This window comes from Acanthochromis polyacanthus, chromosome 22, assembly GCF_021347895.1.
Source record: "Acanthochromis polyacanthus isolate Apoly-LR-REF ecotype Palm Island chromosome 22, KAUST_Apoly_ChrSc, whole genome shotgun sequence".
Taxonomy (NCBI): domain Eukaryota; kingdom Metazoa; phylum Chordata; class Actinopteri; family Pomacentridae; genus Acanthochromis; species Acanthochromis polyacanthus.
In genome coordinates, this window is record NC_067134.1 from 29,977,546 (window position 1) to 30,001,410 (window position 23,865).

The following is a 23,865-nucleotide window of genomic DNA, read 5'->3' on the forward strand; positions in this document are numbered from 1 at the left end:
CAGAGAGAAGAACTAACAACTGTTACCTGTTATGTATTGTGGGTTACAGAACTAATCTCTGCCTGCTGTGAGGCGTCATTATTATTTCTAAGAGTCACTAGAGGGCGCACCGATATACTGGAGTGTGTGAAAATAAATGGCTCGAATGGCCGCAGCAGTAAATCCGTCTCTGTCTCTTTCGTGCTCTAGTCTGGTAGAAGGTGGATAATACCGAGAGACACAACATTACCACATTCCATATTCTGAAGAAAAACACTGAAACACTTGAGAAAGTCAGTTTAACACACAACCCTTGGAGATATTGGAGAGTTGTGGTGAAGATTTCAAGTGTGAAACTTGTGAAGACATTGTGAGCAAAGACTGTGACAGAAAAATGAAGCCTCCTCAGCCAGATAGGAAACATTCAGGTAAGACAGAAGTCCAGACAACGAGCTGCAACTCAGCTCCAGATATCAAACTACACACTGACATGTTAGACTGAAGTTTTCACAACACTGACAAGCTAACATTTGCTCATTTTGTGGTTTATTTTGATCAGTTTGCATCCTTAGGGTTGTTAATGGAAAAATGTGTGAAAATGAGAGAGGAAGCAGTGAAATGATAAAACTGTGACCAGTCTTAAAGAAGTAGCAGATGAAATATTTAGATTTAGAATTAGATCTATATCGCGGTTTTCTTTTCAGGCATACTCTAAGCACCTGCAATGAATCCATCGTCATTCACACATTGTCACTCTGGTGGTGGTAAGCTACATTTGTAGCCACAGCTGCCCTGGGGCAGACTGATGGAAGCGTGGCTGCCAATCCGCGCCTCCGGCCCCTCCAACCACCACCAACATTCACACACATTCATACACCAGTTTGAGTAGATTTTTCACCCAGCACATTTTTTCATATTCATAAGATTTATAATAAATTCATGAAAGGTAAATACATGATGGTTTTTGTGGCAAAGATGCACACTTCAACGATTCCATAAAATAAGATTAAGAGTCAGTGGAAACTCAAAACTGCCATCATATACATCCATCCATCCATTCTCTATACACCGCTTTATCCTCACTAGGGTCATGGGGGGTGCTGGAGCCTATCCCAGCTGACTTGTTCAAAGACAGGGGACACCCTGGACAGGTCGCCAGTCTGTCACAGGGCTACATATACAGACAAACAATCACACTCACATTCACTCCTACGGGCAATTTAGAGTAACCAATTAACCTCAGCATGTTTTTGGACTGTGGGAGGAAGCCGGAGTACCCGGAGAAAACCCACGCATGCACAGGGAGAACATGCAAACTCCATGCAGAAAGATCCCAGGCCCACCCCGGGATTTGAACCAGAGATCTTCCTGCTGCAAGGCGAAAGTGCTAACCACTACTGCACTGTGCAGCCCCTAAATACAAACATATGATTCTAAAATAATTACATCCAATTCTGGAAATATAAAACCAAAATCTAAACTAGATTTTGGTGCACTGTTTAGGGCAGCAGAATCTGTTTCAGTTTACAAAATATAATCTTATAACCAAGTCCTTTTTTTTTTTTTTTTAAAAACTACACAGATTTTCTGCATTCCTTCTTGTACTATTTTTAAACAAAAATAATCAGTTGTGAGTTTATATGGTTTTTTTTGTACTCTCTTGCAACAAAAAAAACAACAAGCAGAAAAAAATTAAAAGTGAGGCCTGGAAACAGTTCTGAATCCAAATTTAGATGGTTTCAACACATTCCACTCTAAACTATGGAAATCAAAAATGAAAACATAAAAAGAACTATCTGAGTGAAACATTCAGCTCATTATGTTTTAGCTATAATCTAACTACTGACACTTTCTAGTCTGCTAGCATTTCTAACAACCTGCATAGATTTTACAAACAGGGAAAAGTGATTATGTTAAGAAAAAAGGGGAAGTAGAGTGTAGCATGTCAATGAAAGAATGGCAGACTTACATGACAAGGCTACAACTTTAATAAAATGCTGCATTTTGAACATATTTTGCATTGTATGGAAAAGTATAACTAATGTCAGTGAGTCTGTAATATTCATGCCGTTTTAAAATGAGTTCTCCCTAAATTCAAACTGAACAGATTTTTAGCAGATTTCTCCAAAACGTATTAAAATTCTTTCTAACTGCGATATTTTTTTTTGCATTTCTGACTCAGACAGCAAGTCTACACATGAGATAGTTCAAAGCCAAAAACAGTCAGAACTTGCAGTAAATATGAAAAAAATAACATCAGAGTTTTAAAACATTTTCCTCAGACCAAATGACAGTTTACCAAAAATAATGGTACCATACGGTAGGATCATTAAAAGTGTGAATCACGGAGTAACTCCCAACACAACACTAATGAGCAACACCAACTTAATATTTTGTGTAGTTTAAAATGAAATTTTTGCATTGATTGGATTAAAGCAAAATTCAAGTTGTGGTAATCAATTAATTTGACTTCATAACGTTTTTTTAGTCCAATCAGCAATTCCAGTTCCTTTATGTTGTCAGATATTCAGTAATTGTTGATAGTACAGGAAAGATTAAACCTCCTGATTCAATACAGCTTCACCATGGAATATAATTTCACTGGATGAACTCAGGGAGGCTGATGCTAACTGCTGCCTTATTTTTATTATTATTGTTTTTGAGGATAAACTTTTTTTAGAGTGTAGTTTCACCCAATGGGACAAACATCCAACAGAATCTTTAAAGCTGCATTTTACACAAACACAGGAACACACACATTATATGTAGAGAAGAATTAGGCAGATAATTGGTCTTTAAACACCGAACACTCTCATTCCAAAGCCAAGAACTGAGTCCAGAAAGAGTCTCCATGTCAGCTGGTGCTGGGATTAACTAACTCCTCTCACATACACAGTAACCAGCCTCACTGCATTCCAAACACTAATCCGGGAAAACCAAATTAAAATTCAATATTAGGAAACTTATTTGGAACACTGGAAAGAGGAAATCAAAAGCCGAAGTGGATTAGAGTGTTGCCTGACGTTGTATGGCATTTTAAAAACCATAAATCATGATCATAGCAACAGAATGTGGTCCCTGTTCAACAGGTGAGAATGAGACAGAAATACGCTCTCTGCTAGAATGTAAAGCATTCAGGGGAATGAAGGAAAATGACAATTAAAGAAGCATCAACTTGCCACAGCCAAAGCGACAAAGAATGATATTCAGTGCATACATCAGTTTTAATGATATATTACTGTTTGATTTGCCGTTACTGTTAAAATATTTGGACACAAGTCCGTACCATAAAAGCTCCTCTGAACTGAAAATGAATTCACATATCTGACAGCTTCCTTTTTCTGACATTTAACACAGATGGCTGTTTCAAAGCCAGTTACTAGATCCATCAACATCACAAAGATCACCATCCTCTGCAGTTTTAGCAAATCCATCCATCCATTAGTGCTCCATGTTCAGACCCCTGATGTGTACCTGCAGCTCTCTAGTCACTAACCTTCAGTTTTCACTCTTCCCAAATGCAATCTCCGACTTTGCTGATTGCTGCCACAAAAACCTTGGGAGATGAGCTGTCTTTCTTCAAACCTCCTGAGACTATCACTCTTCCTAAAAGAATGTCTGTTTTACAGGAAGCACCCTTTCCTATTCTGTATGGACCCTTCAAATTTACCTGAGGTCCCCAGTGAACTTAGGGCTAAACAAAAGAATCATGTGGGATGTGTGACAACTGTTTTAGCTCATGTTGTTCAAGTTCAATCTAAGAATTAAACTTAATGCTGTAGTTCCTAAGATTAAGTGTAATTTAACTTAAAGGGCAATTGCAGGCATAGAGGGCTTCATTTAGTTCCTGTTGGATCAAGGAGTGTTCGTGGAGAGAAAACAATCCATGCAAGACTCACATTTTTCCAATTCCTAAACATAATCATTCATATGAATGGAGCTTTGTTCAAGATTTGTTTACCGGACACTAATTCTATTTTTGCCTCTTTGCCCCAAGTTTTTAAAAATGAGCTCCATTAGTTGACCTGAACTGTGCATTTTTCTCTGCATCCAGATAGTCAGTATCTGTTTTCATTTCAATCAAAGGGCGTCAGTTGTTGGGGGCCAGGCTCTACACGGCTTTGTTAGGAGTCCTGTGGTGTGTGCTGTGGCCATGAGCTGTGATTCAGTGAATTTGCACCTGGCTGGTGGCAGCACTACCCTTCTTCTCTTTCCTCTGCCTGTCACATGAACTCTGTTCTGCTGTTGAAGAAAGTGGCTGAAAGAGGTCACACTACCTCACTGTTTAAACTACAGTACTGCAGTCTGAAGGTCACCTATCTGGGTCATGTCTGGTCTGAAGGACAGTGGATGTTTTCTCCTAAAAGACTGATACTGCTGAATAACATCAAGTTATTGTGGTCACTGGATCTGTGTTTGTGCTGCTGTGGACTCTGTGATGAGAGCGGCCACTCTGCAGGAGGTTCCCCTGTAGTGGAATGGACAGAAAGCATGCAGAAGGCCTTGTGGATTTAAAGACTGCTCTGGTTTCAGCTCCAGCCCTGGGATTACCGGACAACATGCAACATTTCAGCTGTACGTCAGAGAGAGAGAGAGAGAGAGAGAGAGAGGGGTTTGCTGGAGGTGTGCTGGTGTGGAGACGCTTGTCATACCACCGCTGGGTGGCAGATTACTAATCAGGGCCAGCAGACCCTCTGATGTCACATGTCATGCAGGTTATGCTGTAGTCAGTGACTAGTAAATAGTGGAAGTGGGTATTCTCCCTCCCCAGTAGCTCTGTACAGGCAGCCAAACCGTTTACTCTTTTCAGAACCTGCATTATCTCCAAGGACAAGCTCTCCACCATTTACACATTCTCCTGCTCTGCTTTAGGAGCAGCTTATGATGTGGCTCAAATATGGAAATACAAAGAAATTTTAACATCAAGTGGAAAGCCACTAAAAAAACATAACCAAAGGATCAATAATTTGATTTAAAGCAATTTTATTGCCTAAACAACTGGATTTAGTAAAATGAGAGGCACACACTTTTGGTTCTAACCTGGTTGTAGAACAATAAAGTTCATTATAGCTGCAGTATAATGGGTTTTATTTCAAAAACAACATTGTTGAACTGTGAGATATTTAGAGGGAATTCTGATCAAACACTTTTGACAGTTTAATTGATTTGTAAAAGATTAATCTGATTTACTTCATCAGATGTAAAGATTTGCTATATTTCTTTGGTAAATTTTGTGGGTTTGAACAGATAACAGAACTGACAACAACTTTGAGGGTAACTTCCGGTCCTAAACTGTGTTATTGGTGTTTTAAACTAAATCAGTTGGTATTAATAAAAGAAACTAGATAAATAAACACAGGATCCCTGACCTCACCACACAGTGAGGAACAGATGACTCAAGAGGGGAATTGGGTTTTCTGTCGTGTTTTTCCTTTCAGCTGAATCTAGATTTGAATTTTGATCTTTATAATTAATTGCTTAAATATGTGATTTCTGTTGTTGTTTTGGTGTTTGTTTGCTTCCGCAGCGCCACCGTAAGCATCTCCAAGTCCCGCGTGCACAGCTGTTCCTTCACATGCACGTTTGCTGGGTTACACCACCGCTCATTCACGTACACAGCCAGTCCTCCCCCAGACTTTTTGCCGCTTCCCACCGCGTTCCGGTCCGCGCGCGCGAGTGTAAATCCGTTCAGGGAAACCACAGAGTCCGGTGTATGTCCATTCAGCCACGTCTCCGTGAAACACATGAGGCTACACTCACGATGCTCCTTCAGCCGCGTCAGCGTGGCCAGCTCCTCTACCTTGTTGGTGATGGAGAGGACGTTCCCCATGATGATAGAGGGAAAATAAGTCCTGCGCTTTCGCCGTCCTCCTCTGCAGCCTCTTCTTTTCCTCCGTATCTCCGCGGGGACATGGGGTAGAGAAAGGATGAGCTGCGGAGGCCGAGAAGGATCTCACGTGTGTAGCGTCTTTGTTCCTCAGAGCGGCCGCCGCTGTGTCCAGAGGGCTCACCTGAAGCAAGTCGAAAAAGTGCAAAAAACAGCACAACACCGAATAAAAGTGTGATAAAAGTGGGTTTCCTATATGCACGATTGCACAAAGCTTCACCCACTTTAAGGAAAAATAGGAAAAAGTGTCTATTTACAATAGAAAAAACGAAAAGTAAGAAAAAAGGGTTGAGAGCTCCCGTAACCAGCTGCTGCTCGCACAGCGCCATCTTAACAAGTGTAGTGTAGTGATTGTGTACTAATCGAGTCTTTGGAAAGAATCTTTTTCTCTTAGGAGGATCCATATAAGGTGATGTTGGTGATCGGAACGGCTGTGGAGGTCGAGGGCCGAGCAGAGTGGGTCCACTCAACACGATGCTGGCTGGCAACGGTCGACAAGGAGGGGCTTGGATGCTGATCCTACTCCTGATGGTTCACAGCCACTTCCTGCACGGCGGAGAGACGAGAGATGCACCTGGAGCTTCTCCTACAGAAGAAGGGCTCTCACCCCCTCGGTTTGCTATGCTCTTTGCCCTGATCCTCTGAAACCTGACACACTCACCGGTGCAGCCCCAGCATCGTACACATGCACTGATACACGAAGTCTGGAGCAAAACAAAAAGACAATAGACTGTTCGGACTGCTCCTCTCTTACAAACACTGATAACCTACAGAGAGACGAGAAAGGAGAAATTGACTCTGTGGACTCAGACTCTGGTTATCACCCTATGAAGAACGGATCGATAGATTTCCTTCTACTGTTTAAACAACAGGTGCAAGGCTAAAGATTGTTATATTGTTCACCCTGGTTATGATTCTGAAGGTAACGGTCTGGAAGATCCTGGACCTTGATCTGGTTAAAGTGTCCAGGGTTTCATTCCTTGAGCTACACAAAGTTTCTAGGCAAAAGGTTGAGATTACCGATCTTTACCCACTTTCAAATTCCAGATTTATGGCGTTTCACATCACATCAGTTGGACAATGATCCTGTGTGTGGTAATTATGCAACTAATTTTAAACTGTTTCCTTTTAGGAGTTTATATGTCAACTGAAGAAGAAAACCACCTATTCAGCTAAACATAAGTAAAATAATGCGTTTTGTGGCAGAGTCTGGACAGACACACATCAGGAGTAATAAGAACTTAATAATAACGTAATCTGTGGATGTATCAACATATGCCTAACTCCGTGTATTCTGCCATGTTTACCTCAATAATCTTTCCTCTAGCAGACTATAAAGCAGGTAAACTGGAACAGGTTAGATTAAAGGATGGAGGGAGATGCAGCAGACTGCTTCTCCATGACTTTCCCATAAACATGACTGAATTTACTGAATACTAGTAAATGACAGAATGAGGTTAACAAAAACATCTTCTAGCCTAGATCAATTCATGTAAACTACTGAAAAGCCAATCAGTCAAACTCTATGATGAATGGCTATGAAGTATCTAATGTTACTACCATTGGTTTAAGCCAATTATAGAAGGTTGCATACTGAACATCCTTTGAATATAATAGTGGTGGTGCAGCCCTAGCTGGGGACGCACACCGTAGAAAAATACTGTAAAAATTAATCAGTGTTCAGTTGGAGTTCCAAACTGTAAACCCTTATTAAGAAATTGCAATCAGTATCTGGCACCTATCAAGAATTGTCCCTATGCTTTAAAGTAGTAATGATAAAAATAAAGATTTATCTATATAGTAGCCTTAAGAACACCGTTCACAAAGTGCTCTGACAGTTCAAAGATGTAAACATAGATAACTGTGCAAGTTACAGGGGAGAAGTAGGATCTGTCAAATAGAATAAATACTAAACTGACAATAAATTAAATTAAATGATTACCTACATTGGCATGTAAAATATAACAACGGAAAGAAGTAATTTGGGAAAATAATCAGTTTTGTTAAAACGTAAAAAAGTTAGAAAATTAAAGAATTAGAGAATTATCACACCAAAGAACCAGGTAATTAAAATATAATTTAAAATAAAACTAAGCAAAATAAGGCAAGATATTAATTAAAAAAAAGAAAGAACATCTCTAATAAACAGGAAATATTACAGATTAAAACACAAACTAAATACAACTAAATAATAAACTTCACATAAATGAAAGTCTATAGAATAGGATGGAACTTGTCCTCCTCCTGGATGCTCAAGGAGTTCTATCAGCAGTTTTTTTTTAAAAAAAAAACCCTGAAAAACCTGCTTAAGAGCACTCAGAACTGCAACCATTAATGTATTTTTAATTGTCATTTATGTGTGACTGTGTGTACATGTGGGTTTTTAAGAGTGTGTGTGTGTGTGTGTGTGTGTGTGTATAATGTTTTGATTCGCTGTCATGTATTTCAGTCTAGCAATGTTCTTTTAATTGGCATTTTTGTGTGAGTGTCTGTGCTTTTAAGAGTGTGTGTGTGTGTGTGTGTGTGTGTGTGTGTGTGTGTGTGTGTGTGTGTGTGTGTGTGTGTGTGTGTGTGTGTGTGTGTTTGTGTGTGTGTGTGGAATATTTTTGTTTCACTGTGTCATGTACTTTTTTATAACATTGTAATGTTGTGATGTTTTATTGGGACCTGCTAAGGGACTGCAGATGAAAATGAGCTGTAAGCTAACTCTGGTACAATGCATCAAATGGAAACATTTATGTTTAATATTATACATGGTCCCTTTTTAAATAAACTGATAATAATAAAATAATAACGACAAGTTTTTTTGATCACAAAGTCAAATAATAATTTGTTCATTTGTCATTTTGTGTCTCATTTTGAAATAATTTGCCTTGTTTATCTTGTTTTTTTGTCCTTTTGTCTATTTTTGTTGTTTGCAAATGTAATGCCTGAATGTCCTGTTGCCAGTAGGTGGCACTCTGACGATTTCCAAATTTGTGAGTGTGGATGTCTTCATACCCAGAATCTTGTTCAGTATATAAAGTTTGGGTGTGATAGGATCATGTGAAACTGAGATATTAGCACTTCAGTTTTCATGGTGTGACCTGTTCCATGTTGAGTGGAATAAAGCACATGAATAATAATCAGCTGATATAATGTGTGTTTGTAATGAAGAACTCAGAGTCAGGATTTTTAGCCACAGCCCTTTATTCTTCTCCATCACACACAAGATGAAGGAAGTTCTCATTTCATCACGAGAACAGGACTTAAAGACTCAAATCAGGATCAAGTGTGGCTGCACAAAAAGCTGATTTTCACTGGACAATAATGTAGCATAATCACTGAAGCAGTTATGTTTGCACTCATTAATAAAGGGGCACTGTCCTCAGTTTGTCTGAGGAAATCATTAATTTAAATAAAATCTCAAGGAGACGCTGATTAAAATGAAGTTGATCAGTCTGATATCTGAAAGTCTAGAATTCTGATTAAACTGACTTCAGTTCCCACACAAAGAAATGCACGAGACCGTGAATTGGTCTCAATGAAAAACTTTAACTATTCTACTAAGACAATACAGGTGAGCTATATACAGTGAGAAATATGATGTGTGTGTGTATGCATGTGGAATGTGGGGAATCAGATTCAAGGAAGAGGGTGATGGTGAAAGAGGATAGTTAGCGGGCGATCTATCACACTGAATCGGTAATTTGGGTTACGATCGATACGCTTAAGAGTGACTCGGTTTAAATCATCAAGTTATTAATGACATCAACCCAAATCAGGAACAGACAGAGGCTAACTCATTCCTGCTTTGTGTAGCACTGCTTTTGGATCCTCCTTTGGCTGGAATATAGTAGAAGGCCAGAAACGTCCTCACAAAGCACCCAGAGCTCTGTCTCAAGGAGTTCTGCTGTCGGAGCTCTTAGTGCAGTGTCAGGCGTCTGCCAGCAGACATCTTCAGGCCAGCTGTCTGTTCGTCTTCCAGGGTTGATGAAAAAGAACTTGTTTAATGGTGGTTCTGTTTTCAGTTGGCGTTAGCAGAGTAATAAAAAAGATGGTGAAACTGGAGAGCTGTGATGCGGTGAAATTTAGAAAAAAAAAATTCAATTATTTCTTATTGAAAAGCAGATTAAAACACATAAGCTTGTAATGAAGGTGAGCAGTGTGTAAATATGTTGCAAAATTTAAAAAAAAAAAGGAGCTAAAGAAAAGAACAACGAGATACAGTAAAATTTCAGAAAATAAAAGGTTAAAGAAGACGACACGTGTCTAAAAAAGAACAGAGATATGGCATCAGAGTGCTGTGTAAAAGAAGCGTTCAGGACGAGGGGAAGAAGTAAGAGAGGAGGAGAGGAGAGTAAGAGAGGCATTGTCTGGCCTTTTATCATGGAAGATAGCTCTGGGCGTGGAAAGAGACTTTCCCACGACTTTTGGTCATCTGATTACTCTCTCCTTGTTCTCAGACGGAGGGAAAACGACATTTATTAAACCGAATTAAATCATATGATATTATACGTGCAAACACGATCTGTCCGTCTCTCACCATGATCCATCAATAGAACATAAGCAAAAATCGAGATTATGCATTTTAGCAAATACGTGTTACCTTATACATACAAACTATGTCAAATATGCTTTAGATATTAAAAATATACTGTTTGTGACTGTAAGGATATGTGTTACATTTCATGCATACGGTTATGAATGATACCAACTTCACATTTTACACTCTTAATTGATGATGATACAATAGTTATTAAGGGTTTTGTCCTGACATCGTTGCATCCTCCGATGTTGCTCAATGGTACTGTGAGTGCATGCAAGAAATGTGAATATTTCATTAAAACCTTAACTTCATCCCCATATCACCTACAGATTTGGATTTTGGATATATGATAAAGGAACTCCTTACTGTGATTTTCATACGCATCAAAACATAAAACAGATGTCAGAAAACAGTTATTGAGTTAATGTATGTTTCAGGACACAAATTTTAGTCTCAAACCAGGCTCTTCTCAGATTTATGTCAACAGTTTATGGCTGTCTTATGAGATGTCCTCCCTCCCTCCCAGAGGAGGCTAGAATGCCGACATTCCCAAGAAAAGGGGATTGAACATGAATAATGTATTGATCAAGACCATTCACAGCTGCATGAGAGTCACTGTGTCTTTTAAGTGTTACTCCAAAGTGTGAATGTCCTGTATGAAGCTTCATCCTTCCACAGGAGGTCTGAGATTCACACTTTGCTCCAAAAGAAATCAATGTGATGCAGTTTTCTCCAAAGGATTGTCAATGGTGTGGGAGAAAATCACAGCGGTCCTGCCGTAATTCACCTCTGACACTTAATGGAGTTTCTTTCCTGGGAAAGAAGGTTTCTGGTTCTGTGCATCGTCAAAGATGTCAGCGATATGTGGCTTTTAGGTCCACCCTTAATATAAAGAATTTGTTATCTGGTTTGGCTTCTGCCTTAGCATTACAAAGAAGCCAAGCCGTGTCCGCTACAATAATGTGTGAAAGTCTGTCAGCAGTTTGGCGATTCACTGCTTCCTCTCTCATTTCACACTTTGTGCAGCTCAAATGCTTTTAGTTCAAGTGAGCGTCAGAGGAACACCACATCCTGATTTTCACTCTCAACATTTGACTGGAAAAAGACGCAAACACCACATTTGGCTCCTGGAAGAATCACAACTTCCATCTTTGAAGAGGAACAAGTTTACAAGGAATCATTTAGAAGGATTTGACAAAGAAACACATTTAATCCATGAATGTGAAAACATGTTTGTGAGGGACAGAGTTATGGAGAGACTCAACTATCTGTTCCACACTGTTTCTCTACCTGGAGGAGACTCTGGAGACTAAACTCGGCACACAAACACTGAGGAACCAGATGAGAACCAGTAGACCCCAAATCCAGGATAGAGAGGTTGAGTGAATGTGGTGTTGAAGGTTTGGAGGTGGATCAGAGAGTCAGAGGAGACTCTGTAGAAGGACAGAGTTCCAGCAGGAACGTCCACATAAACTGAAACCCTGTGAGAGACGGAGGAGGACCTGATGGATGTTTTACTGTTATTGTGCCAGAAAGAGTAACCATGATCAGAGCAGAACAGACTCCAGGACTGATCATTATGTCCAAACCGACCGTCATCACTGTCTCCTTTCCTTCTGATTCCTCTGTAACTCACTGATATATGAACCTTTCCTCTCCACTCAACCTCCCAGTAACAGCGACCAGTCAGACCAGTTCTACACAGCAGCTGTTTCCAGTCAAACCTGTCTGGATGATCAGGATACGACTGATCCTCCTCCACACGTGTCACCTTCCTGTTGTTGTCAGACAGTTTGAGTTTTCTGTTTATTGTGTTTGTGTCGACTGTGAGTTGACAGGAATCTGATGGAGAGAACAAACACAACACAGCTGCAGTTATTGATGGATCATGTGATCAGTATTAAAGCTTTGATGATCACCTCAGAGATGTGACACTTTGAAGATGCTTGAATGTGCTGCTTTGTTTCCATCAATCCATTAAAACACACTTACACTTCCTCAGACCTGGTGTCAACCATCGGACTCCAGCAGGCGTCACTCTGAAAGGAGGAGGACGGTCAGAGCAGCAGAGACTCTTTCAGCAGCACACATGGATGTTACATGGCTCTCACACTGTTCCACTGATAAAGGACCAGTCCAACATGGAGACACAGACACCTGAAAGCAGCATCTCTAAAGTCCTGTCCGGTTTTCGTCACGTTCCAGCTCAGTTTACACTCATTATTCAGCTTTACTCATTGATGCTTCCTCTGTTCATGGAGCTAGGCTAACAGTTCACCCTGCTTCCTGTCTTTGAGCTAAGCTAGGCTAACAGTTCACGCTGCTTCCTGTCTTTGAGCTAAGCTAGTGTTACCAACCCAGTTTCGTCGGCTTCTGAACCGTAGTTGGACAGCCTCGGGTAAACTCTAGCTCACTTAGCTTAGCATGTCTCACTTTGTTGTCAACAAATTGTATTCAGAGTCTGGACCAACTCTGCGGTGCAGAACGAGGCACTTCATTCAAGCTCTGCAGCACACTGTACACACACTCAGCTTCTCCAGAACACACTTGGATCTACTTCTCTGTTTGGACCAGAACATGCGCTGTGACTGCAGCTGCACCGTACACATCGCCCTTCTTCAGCTTCACTGTTCTTCTTCCTTCCTACCGCTGCAGCACTTCCTCTGATGTCTCACACACCCTGAAACCTACCGATGGAAAGGAGCAGGCTTGGCCTGAACAATAGGATGATAGTTTCTTGAGAGTGTCTGTCTGTACCTGAGAGTGTCTGTCTGTCTGTACCTGAGAGTTTCCAGTCTACAGTGTGGATCCTCCACTTTAGCTCTCAGCATCTTCTCTCCTGAGTCTCCTGGATGGTTGTAGCTCAGGTCCAGCTCTCTCAGATTTGAGGTCTTCATGCTCAGAGCTGAGGCCAGAGAAGCACAGCCTTCCTCTGTGACCAGACAGCCTGACAGCCTGCACACACAAAATAACACAAACCTGATGGACAACACTTGGCTGGATGTTTCTCACTCTCTCTTTTCTTCTTTGTCTTTCGGATACATTTTGCTGTACATTTCATGCGTTTCAAGCAAATCAACAATCTCAACAATGATTAGTGGGATTTAATCATGTCAAAAATAAACCTTGACAAAGTCCTGCAAAAGTTCAGTAAAAGCTCATTTGATGAATCCCATCAGCAGAAATGATTGTACTCAGGTTAGCTGTTTATCCACTGATAGAAATCACATCAGTTTCAAAATGTGAGTCCTGACCTGAGAGCTTCCAGTTTACAGTGTGGACTCTCCAGTCCAGCAGAAAGACTCTCCACTCCTGAATCCTGCAGGTTGTTGTGAGTCAGGTCCAGCTCTGTCACACTGGAGGACTGGGAGCTGAGGACTGAGGACAGAGCTCCACAGCTTCTCTCTGACAGATTACAGTTACTAAGTCTGAAGAGACAAAAAGCACATTATACTGATGAAACAGCAGCAAAATGAAAAAAGATCTTCAGTCTCCAAATACTTACACAACTTTCTTGGAGGCTTTGACCACTGGCAGCAGCCTCAGAAGAGCCTCCTCAGAAGCAGAGTATTTCTTCAGGTCAAACACATCCAGATGTTCTTCTGATGACAGTAAGATGAAGCCCAGAGCTGACCACTGAGCAGGAGACAGTTCATCTGTGGACAGACATCCTGATCTCAGGGACTGTTGGATCTCCTCCACTAGAGAAACATCCTTCAGTTCATTCAGACAGTGGAACAGATTGATGCATCTCTCTGCAGACATATCCCCACTGATCTTCTCCTTGACGTACTCCGCTGTTTTCTGATTGATCTGTGAGCTACTTCCTGTCTGTGTCAGAAGGCCTCGTAGGAGATTCTGATTGGTCGGCAATGACAGACCCAGGAGGAAGCGCAGGAACAAGTCCAGGTGTCCGTTTGGACTCTGTAAGGCCTTGTCCACAGCTCTCTGGTAGAAAACTGTCAGATCAGGTTTGTTGGAGGTTGTTTGTCGTTTTTCCAGCAGGTTGATTCCAGAGTCAATGAAGGTCTGATGGACATGAAGAGCAGCCAGAAACTCCTGAACGCTCAAGTGAACGAAGCAGAACACCTTGTCCTGGTACAGCCCTCTCTCCTCTTTAAAGATCTGTGTGAACACTCCTGAGTACACTGACGCTGCTTCTAGATCGATGCCACACTCCGTCAGGTCAGACTCATAGAAGATCAGGTTTCCTCTCTGCAGCTGATTAAAAGCCAGTTTTCCCAGAGACTCAATCATTCTCTTGCTGTCTGGACTCCAGTGTGGATCTGTCTCAGCTCCTCCATCATATTTGACCTTCTTGACTTTGGCCTGAACCACCAGGTGGTGGATGAACATCTCAGTCAGGGTTCTGGGCAGATCTCCTCCCTCTCTGCTTCTCAGCAGGTCCTCCAGAACTGTAGCAGTGATCCAGCAGAACACTGGGATGTGGCACATGATGTGGAGGCTTCGTGACTTCTTCATGTGGGAGATGATGCTGCTGGCCTGCTCCTCATCTCTGGATCTCTTCCTGAAGTACTCCTCCTTCTGTGGGTCCGTGAACCCTCTGACCTCCGTCACCATGTCCACACAGTCAGGAGGGATCTGATTGGCTGCTGCAGGTCGTGTGGTTATCCAGAGGTGAGCAGAGGGAAGCAGATTCCCCCTGATCAGGTTTGTCAGCAGCACATCCACTGAGGTGGACTCTCTAACATCAGTCAGGACCTCATTGTGGTGGAAGTCCAGAGGAAGGCGACACTCATCCAGACCGTCAAAGATCAACACAACCTTGAAGTCTTCAAAGCTGCACATTCCTGCTGCTTTGGTTTCACTGAAGAAGTGATGAACAAGTTCCATCAAGCTGAATTTTCTCTCTTTCAGCACATTCAGCTCTCTGAAAGTCAATGGAAACATGAAGTGGATGTCCTGGTTGCTTTTGTCTTCAGCCCAGTCCAGAGTCAACTTCTGTGTTAACACTGTTTTCCCGATGCCAGCCACTCCCTTTATCATCACTGTTCTGATTGGTCCATCTCTTCCAGGTGAGCCTTTAAAGATGTCTTCTGCTCTAATGATTGTTTCTGCTCTGTCTGCTTTCCTGGATGCTGCTTCAATCTGTCTGACCTCATGTTCATCATTGACCTCTGCAGTCCCTCCCTCTGTGATGTACAGCTCTGTGTAGATCTCATTCAGGAGGGTCGGCTGTCCTGCTTTAGCGATGCCCTCAAACACTCTCTGGAACTTCTCCTTCAGACCACGTTTAAGTTCACGTCCACAAACTCCAGCAGCAAGTTCTGAATGAAAATACAAGAAAGAAAGAGTGAAGTAGAAGTAACCTGGATATTAAAGCACCAAAGTAGCAATAAAGTGAAGGTGACAGTTTGTCCCCCTAAAGACTAATTATTCTGATACTTTAGTGAATGTTCTGTTGATCAGCAGCTTCAGTCTTTACACAAATCCTCTTACTGCTCTGCAGACAGTCAGCCAGCTTCTCATGCTTCATCCTTCTCAGGAACAACACTGTGATCTGCTCAAACATCTCTCTGCTGCTCCTCTGCTCTTCATTATCACCCTCCAACTCCTCCTCATCCTCCCTCTGACTCTCTGAGCATTCTGGGTAATCTGGACTCACAAGCTTCTGTATCTTCTTCAGCTCCTTCTTCACAAAAGTCACCATGTTGTCCTCCAGCAACTGGAACAGAGAAATGTGTCAATGAGTCCATCAGAGTGAAATCATGGAGCCAAACATCAGATCCATGTTGGACATACTGACAGTCCACTGGTCTACAAAGAGCAGCATGGAGACGTCTGAACACAACAGATGGAGAACAACTTGTTGTCCATGAACTCACCATGAATATGGAGTCCAGGTGATGCTGCTGGACAGACTGAGCTCTGGGAACCTCTGAGTTCTGCTGCTCCACTCTGTGGATCAACATCAACAGTTTACTCTCACTTTATCACACAGAGACAAACACCAGCTGAAGGTCCATGATGTTCATTAGAGATTCCAACATTAGTCTGTTTTCCACTGCAGGAACTTTCTCTTCATTTTGGCTCATCATCAATCTTTGTTCTGACCCCAGGAACCGTCCCTGTAGAACCGCTTTCAGAACTGTTTATAGGAGTTCAAAGTTGGAACTTCTGAGAGAACCTGGAAAACTGTTCTGTAGGTCTTGATGCTGACTGATTAAACTCAGAGAGGACAACAGGAATCATTTTTATGTCCTCTCCATCCTCGTCCAGCATCAGTCGTCTCCATCAGCAATGAAGAATTCACCCTGTAGGCTAACATACAGACTATCAAGGCTTATATGATCACAGAACTGGAGTTTTGTCCAGTTAAACTCTTTCTTGATATTTTAGTGAACTCAGAGTTCTCGCTGTGATCCACCTGGTTCTGTTTTTAAAGTCTCTGTGGATGATGTTCACATTGTTAGCATCACTTCTTCAAAACATTTGTTCTGTTTGATGAGGAGCCAGTCTGCTATCAAACTAACAGCTCTGAAACCTTGTTATGAACATCTTACCCCTCTGCAGCAGGACCTGGTTCTCTTTTAAATTTAATAGGAATATCCTTAGACTGGTCACTCTTGAAGGATACACAGCTGGATCCAGGTCCAGAGGACTCTGGACTCTGACGGATTCTGGTAAATAGAGAGGAAGATCACCAGGAAGGAAAAATCATGTAGCAGAGTTTCAGAGTGATTTACTGACAGCACATATTTGGAACAATGACAGAACAATTGACAAAACAGTCAGCAGTTTGATTTCACTGCTTACTTCTTTGCAGGAGGAGGTTGATGATATTTAAAGTCAATGAGACGACACGGAGACTGTCTCTTAGAGGAAACACAGCTGGATTCAGGTCCAGGTGGATTCCTGTGAATAATGATGCAGCAGTGATGTTATGCTTAGCTCTGACATGCAGCAGAGTCCTGGACAGTTAGAGATGGTGGTCTCACCTCTGAGCTTTGCTCTGGTTCTCCTGTTCCCCACACAGAGAGCTTTGAGAGGGAGGGACTCCCTCCTCTCTGTCCTCACACTCATCCATGATGCTCAACTCACAGCAGCTCACACACACTTTCTACCTTCACCTGCACAGGAAACAAACATCATTCATCCACTCAGATCCTCCTGGAGAAGATCAGCTGCTGCACTTCTACTATCAATCCAGCAGATGGAGTCATGGAGCTGCAGAGACTCACCCACAAACCCAAAGTCAGAAAGACTAAACAACAAAGAAACATCAGCAGCTCATCAAACTGACCCAAGTCCATCAATAATCTCATAGAAATATTGACTGATTGCAGTCAATCAATAAGCTAATAATCATATTGATCCATGTTTAAACAGCAGTCATCCACAGTTTGTGCCGAAATCAGAAGTGAACATGTAGAAACATGACAGAGCAGAAACAAACAGCAACATTACTGAAGTTAAAGCAGCAAACAAAGCAAACTTACACTTTATTCAAAGCGCTGAAGAAGAAGAAGAAAGTTTCTAGTCCACTCCTGGACACTCAGACAGGTGATCTGTTTCCTGGAACCAGTCAGGACTCCACCTATGAGGAAGCAGCAGGCAGACTTTCACAATAAGAGCACATTTTACAGGCTGATTCCCACTCATTTCATGTGACCCATTATTTCAACATTCAACCTTTTTCATGGTAAAGACCAACAAATGGACTGAGTCTAATTCAAACCTGATTGAAGGAGCAGCAGAGTCACAAACTGCAGCTTCTGATCAACACACTGCTTCCTTCAGCAGCCACAAACTGACCGTCCACCCACTTTCACTCTGATTTCTAACCACTGATTCATCCATCCATCCACCCTCTATACACCGCTTTATCCTCATTAGGGTCGCGGGGGGTGCTGGAGCCAATCCCAGCTGACTTGAGCGAAGGCAGGGGACACCCTGGACAGGTCGCTGGTCTGTCACAGGGCTACATATACAGACAAACAATCACACTCACATTCACACCTACGGGCAATTTTAGAGTAACCAATTAACCTCAGCATATTTTTTTGGACTGTGGGAGGAAGCCGGAGTACCCGGAGAAAACCCACGCATGCACAGGGAGAACATGCAAACTCCATGCAGAAAGATCCCAGGCCCAACCTGGGATTCGAACCGGGATCTTCTTGCTGCAAGGCGAAAGTGCTAACCACTACTCCGCTGTGCAGCCCCATACCACTGATTCAGGATCAACAAATTAAGACTCAAAATGACACAAAGGTGACAAAATGGCAAAAATTAGACAAATTAAAACAGAAAAATGACAAAAAAAATAGACAAATTGAGGTCAAAATTACAGAAAAAAGAAAGAACATGACAGAAATTGAAAGAATTAAGACATAAAACGACATTAAGACACAAAATGGATTAAAATGAGACAAATTAAGACACAAAATGTTAAAAACAAGACAAATTAAGACACAAAAGGGCAATAAAAAGTCAAAAATCAAATGTTCAAAGCATTTCCATCCTACAACTGTTGAACTGAAGTTCTGCTGATAAGAACAACTCATGTTTAGAACTGCCTGACAAATATAATGATATTTACTGATAAAACATTGATTTCAGCATCAGTTTGAGAACTCCTGCTGGTTGGAAACACCCCAACATGTCTGAAGGTTTGGGTATAGGGAGAAAAAATGTATTTAATGTTTTAATTGTGTCACAACAACGTTGTTTGTCAATTAAAATACAACGAATGATTCAATCAGTTTATGTTCTATAGATATATAAAAGATAAAAACCAGTTTAAAGTGTCTTTTACTCACATTCAGACAGAGAAAAGAAGCTGCAACACGAAGACGGTAAAAGCAGAGCTCACCTGAGGAACAAGTAGGGCCGTGACATCACTGTTGTCAGGGCAATGAAGCAGGAAACAGATTTCAATCTGATCTAACAACAGCACTTCACAGAGGAAACTAGTTGCCAAGCCTAACAGGAGACAGCTGCTCCAATCCAAAGAGACGTCGCCAAACCCCAGACAACGGCCACAACAACAAGACAAACACCTGAACTACTGGAAACACAAAGCAGGGACTAAACACACCTCTACAAGCACAGCAACATCATGAACACACCTGACATTGTCTCTCACTCACTGATTGGCTGAAGGATCCAAAAGCAGACACCCTGCCAGCTAAAGCAGATCAAGCAGTTTTCTAACAAGAGCTCCGTCTGGAACATGAAGCAGATCAAGAAAACAAGACAAACACATGACACACAACATCAGCTACAGCTGGATCAGTGCTCTGCTCTTATTTTGGGGAGTTTAATGACTGAAATGATCCATGAACCAGATCTGGGGCTCTCCATAAACACTGGGGGCTACAGCTTGGGATGTCCAAACAACAAACTGAGTCTCACTAAACAGCACATTTCAGTCACCAGTTTGGTGTTGAGGATAAAACAGGAGCCTCATGTTTGTGTTTGTTGGTGATGAAGGAGGAACCTCAGAGGCTGCAATCAATCAAAGTTTATTTCTATAGCACTTTTCATACAAAAAGTAACACAAAGTGCTTAACAAGTTAAAAACAAACAATAAAAAACAATAAAAAGACAATGCCCCACATCCCTCCCAAATTCCCCCCCACATCATACTTCCTATGAACACACAGACAGTCACACAGCCACGCGCGCACACACACACACACACACACACACACACACACACACACACACACACACACACACACACACACACACACACACACACACACACACACACACACACAGACTTTTATAACAGAAATAATAGTGTCTGTTGGCTGAGAGCAGAAGCACCAGAAAGAGGAAACACCATCAATGAGAGCCGCCCGCACCCGGGGCAGCAGCAGGCCCCAGCAGGCCCAACAGGCCAGCTAGCTCCAGGGCCATTAGGCCCAGGCCCTGCCAAAGCCCCAGATGCAGACGGCTCCCCACTGAGGAAACACTGGAATCTAAAATAGACATGTTAAAAATAACAGGTAAAACTAAAAATTAAAGAATAAAATAGCTACTAAAAGACAAAGAATAGTATAATAGTAAATACATAGTAAAATAAATGGTAAATTAGATAGTAAAATAAATACTAAAATAGTGAAATAATAATATAGTATACAAAATAATAAAATAAATATATAAATAAAAGCAGAACCAGGGAATAAACAGTATAAATCAAGACATTAAGATAAAATAAAAGCATTATGTAAAAGCCAGTTTAAAAAGGTGAGTCTTGAGCCTGCGTTTAAAAGTCTCTACGTTCTCTACAGCCCTAAGGTCCTCTGGCAGGCTGTTCCACAGGCGAGGGCCGTAATGTTGAAAAGCTGCCTCACCGTGTGTCACTGTATTCACCTTGGGAATTATCAAAAGGCAGTGCTAGAGGACCTGAGGGTCCGTGAGGGTTCATAAGGTAAAAGTAGATCAGACAAATATGAAGGCCCAAGACCATTAATACATTTAAAAACTGTTAGAATAATTTTAAAATCTACCCTGAAGCACACAGGGAGCCAATGCAATGATTTTAAAACTGGTGTAATGTGGTCCCGCTTTCTGGTCTTCGTCAGGACTCGTGCAGCTGAGTTCTGCAATAATTGGAGGTGAGAGATAGTTTTTTTGGGAAGACCAGAAAGCAGGGCATTACAGTAGTCCATTCTACTGGAAATAAAAGCATGCATTAACATCTCTGTGTTTGCTAGAGAGAGAAATGGGCGGACTCTGGCTATATTCTTTAAATGGTAAAAACCTGTTTTAGTTACTTGTTTAATATGAGGTATAAAATTAAGCTCAGAGTCAAAAATGACACCCAGATTTTTTTTACAGAAACAGCAGGTTTAAAAGATAGCAAAGACAGTTTTGATAAAAGTTTCTCTCTCTTGGCTTCAGGGCCGATAACTAAAACCTCAGTCTTGTCCTGGTTGAGCTGCAAGAAATTCTCTGCCATCCAAGATTTGATGTCTAAAATACGACATGGCAGAGAAGCAAAAGAGAAAACACTATTTTCACAATGACAGGGAGGAAGAGTTCTTTTTTTTTTGACAGTGACAGATAAATGCGTGTGTCTCATTTTATTGCGACTGCAAAGCGGCACAATGCGTAGAGACTCTACTGGACCCGTCACTAAAGCTTCCATGCTAACTGCCCACATGGTAGCGCACGATGGACAGAAAAAGCCCGGGACTTAAAGCTGCTGTCCGGAGTTTGAATCGCAGCGTCTCCCAAAACACTGTTGGTCCCACCCTCCCTCCCTCTGATTTCGCCCCTTTATTTGTGCACGCGCGCAGTACATGAGAGAAGTGCCCGGAGTGCTGCAGCATCTTGCCTGTTTTGCTGTTTTCCACTCTTCTACATTTAGTACATTTAGTAAATAATAAAGGAATTATGTTAGAATTCTGTATTGAGTCTAACTTGTCCTAATACCAAAATAACATGAATCTGCTAGGACGAACGAGTAAAGTTTCAATATGTGATTACACTCGTGTATCCCTCTCGATGACGTTGTTTATCAAACTTAGTGCATTTACGCGTGTATATGTGTTACATTGTTTATTTATTTCTATCTAGAGTTCAGAATTGCATGACTCCTCTGACGAAGAGTATGTCCCAGACGCCCCAACATCTTCCTCCAGAGGTCGGGCATCTAAACGAAGCCGTCAGTCGGGCTATGGAGGCCGTGGTCGGGGAGCGACGCGAGCACCCCGAGCCAAAAAACGTCCTGCAGTCTCTTGGCCTGACAAGCCGTGGGATTGGTAACTTTTCTGGAAGTTGCTGATCTCTGATGCTCTCTCCTCCACAAGCAAAACAAATGTGCGCGCGGTTGCGTAGTGCGTAGCTCGCCCACCTCTGCATGGGCTTGCTTGCTGTGCGCGTAACCGTTGATTGACAGCATGACAAAGCTGAAGCTCGAACTTGATTGGTCGGCAGCGACCGGCGCTTTTTGGAATAACATGGGGGTCTATGAGAGGAAGGCGGAGCTCAGGAATAAATTTTCATATCGCATTATACTAACTTTATATTATAGTATCAAACTAGACTAACACATTTAAGCTTTGTTAAACAATGATACATAAATTGAAAACAAACGGAAACTCCGGACAGCAGCTTTAATGGCAGCTTTGGGCGAACAACCCACTATTTTCACAAGGCCAGCAATAAAATCACAAAAAGCAACTGAGGCTTCATTTAGAGCTGCAGATTTTTTGATAAAGAATAAGAAAGTCTTTTGGGACAGGGAGGTCTTGAAAGAAGTAATGATGATGGTTGCAAACACTGTGTTCAAAGACGAGAAGAATGGTCCAGATGTCATCTACACTCTCTTCCATGGGGGTAAGTACGATGGTTAGAAGAATGTCGGCTGTATCTGAAAACTTGACAGAGCAGCTGGATGGGATCTGGCTAAGTGCAGGAGGTTTAGCATTCAATGGGACGAGTCTGTGGACAGCAGCAGTACAGCTCAACTGATGATGTTCATCTGAATGGTGTTTGATGGTTTCTCCACTAAAGAAGAACTCCTGACACTTTTGCCCCTGCAGACAACAACAAGGGGAACTGACATCTACAGCGTAGAGAAAAGTTTCTTCATGGATAAAAACGTACCGTTAGAAAAGCTTGTTTCAGTAACGATGGACGGGGCACCTCCATGACGGGTCGGCATGCAGGCTTCATTGTACGATGCAGAGGTGATCCAGACTTCCCAGCATTCCTACATTACCACTGCATCATTCACCAGCAGGCCATGTGTGCAAACGTGACCGGATCTGATCATGTGATGATTCCTGTGGTGAAGATCATAAACGCTCCAAAGACAAACAACCAGGACATTGAAGGTGCTGCTGGAGGAGCTGTCAGCTAAACATGGTGACCTGTTACTGCTCACAGAAACCCCATGGATCAGCAGGGGAACAGTTTTGCAGCGTTTTTTTTTTTCTTTCTCACTTTTGGCCCAAATCAAAGAGTTGATGCAGTCCAAAGGGAAAGACATGTGGCTGCTTGAGGACACTGAGTGGATTCTTGACCTTGATTTTTAACGGACATCACTGGAAACTGAAGCATTTGAACTGTGAGCTGCAAGGCAAAGGTAAGACTGTCTCTGTAAACACATTTACAGCTAAGATGAACATTTTCTCTGCATTTACAGAGGAAAGAAGTGCAGCACTTTCCCTCCGTTCAGTCATCGCTGAATGACGATGCTTCTGACAAAGCAGTGGAAAAGTCCTCCAAGTCAGAAACAGACTGGGACAAGAGTTAGAGAACAGGTTTGGTGACTTTGATCAGCGTCAGCCATGTGTGGAATTCCTTTCATGCAGGCAGACATGACATGCATTGCTGAGCATCTAAGTCAGGGGTGTCAAACATGCGGCCCGCATGACAAGTTGTGGTGTTTTTTTTTTGCCTTTTTATTATGATAGTTGCAGTGAAGACTTGACAGGAAACAGGGGAGAAGAGCAGGGGGAAGACATGCAGCAAAGGGCCGTGGGCAGGA

The 23,865-nt window shown here is 42.0% G+C and overlaps 1 protein-coding gene across 1 annotated transcript in view; it reads right to left on the reverse strand.

Moving 5' to 3' along the window:
• The window catches only part of LOC127531862 (NACHT, LRR and PYD domains-containing protein 3-like), a 116,636-nt gene extending 99,699 nt beyond the window's left edge, over positions 1–16,937 (reverse strand). The window contains exons 1-4 of the mRNA XM_051942096.1: positions 16,919–16,937; positions 16,241–16,313; positions 15,855–16,080; positions 13,900–15,682 (exon numbers count right to left, since the gene is read on the reverse strand). Coding sequence (XP_051798056.1) covers positions 13,900–15,682; positions 15,855–16,080; positions 16,241–16,243 — 2,012 coding nt within the window. The 5' untranslated portion in view covers positions 16,244–16,313; positions 16,919–16,937. The remainder of the gene's footprint in view (positions 1–13,899; positions 15,683–15,854; positions 16,081–16,240; positions 16,314–16,918) is intronic.
• Between the last annotated feature and the right edge of the window lie 6,928 nt (positions 16,938–23,865).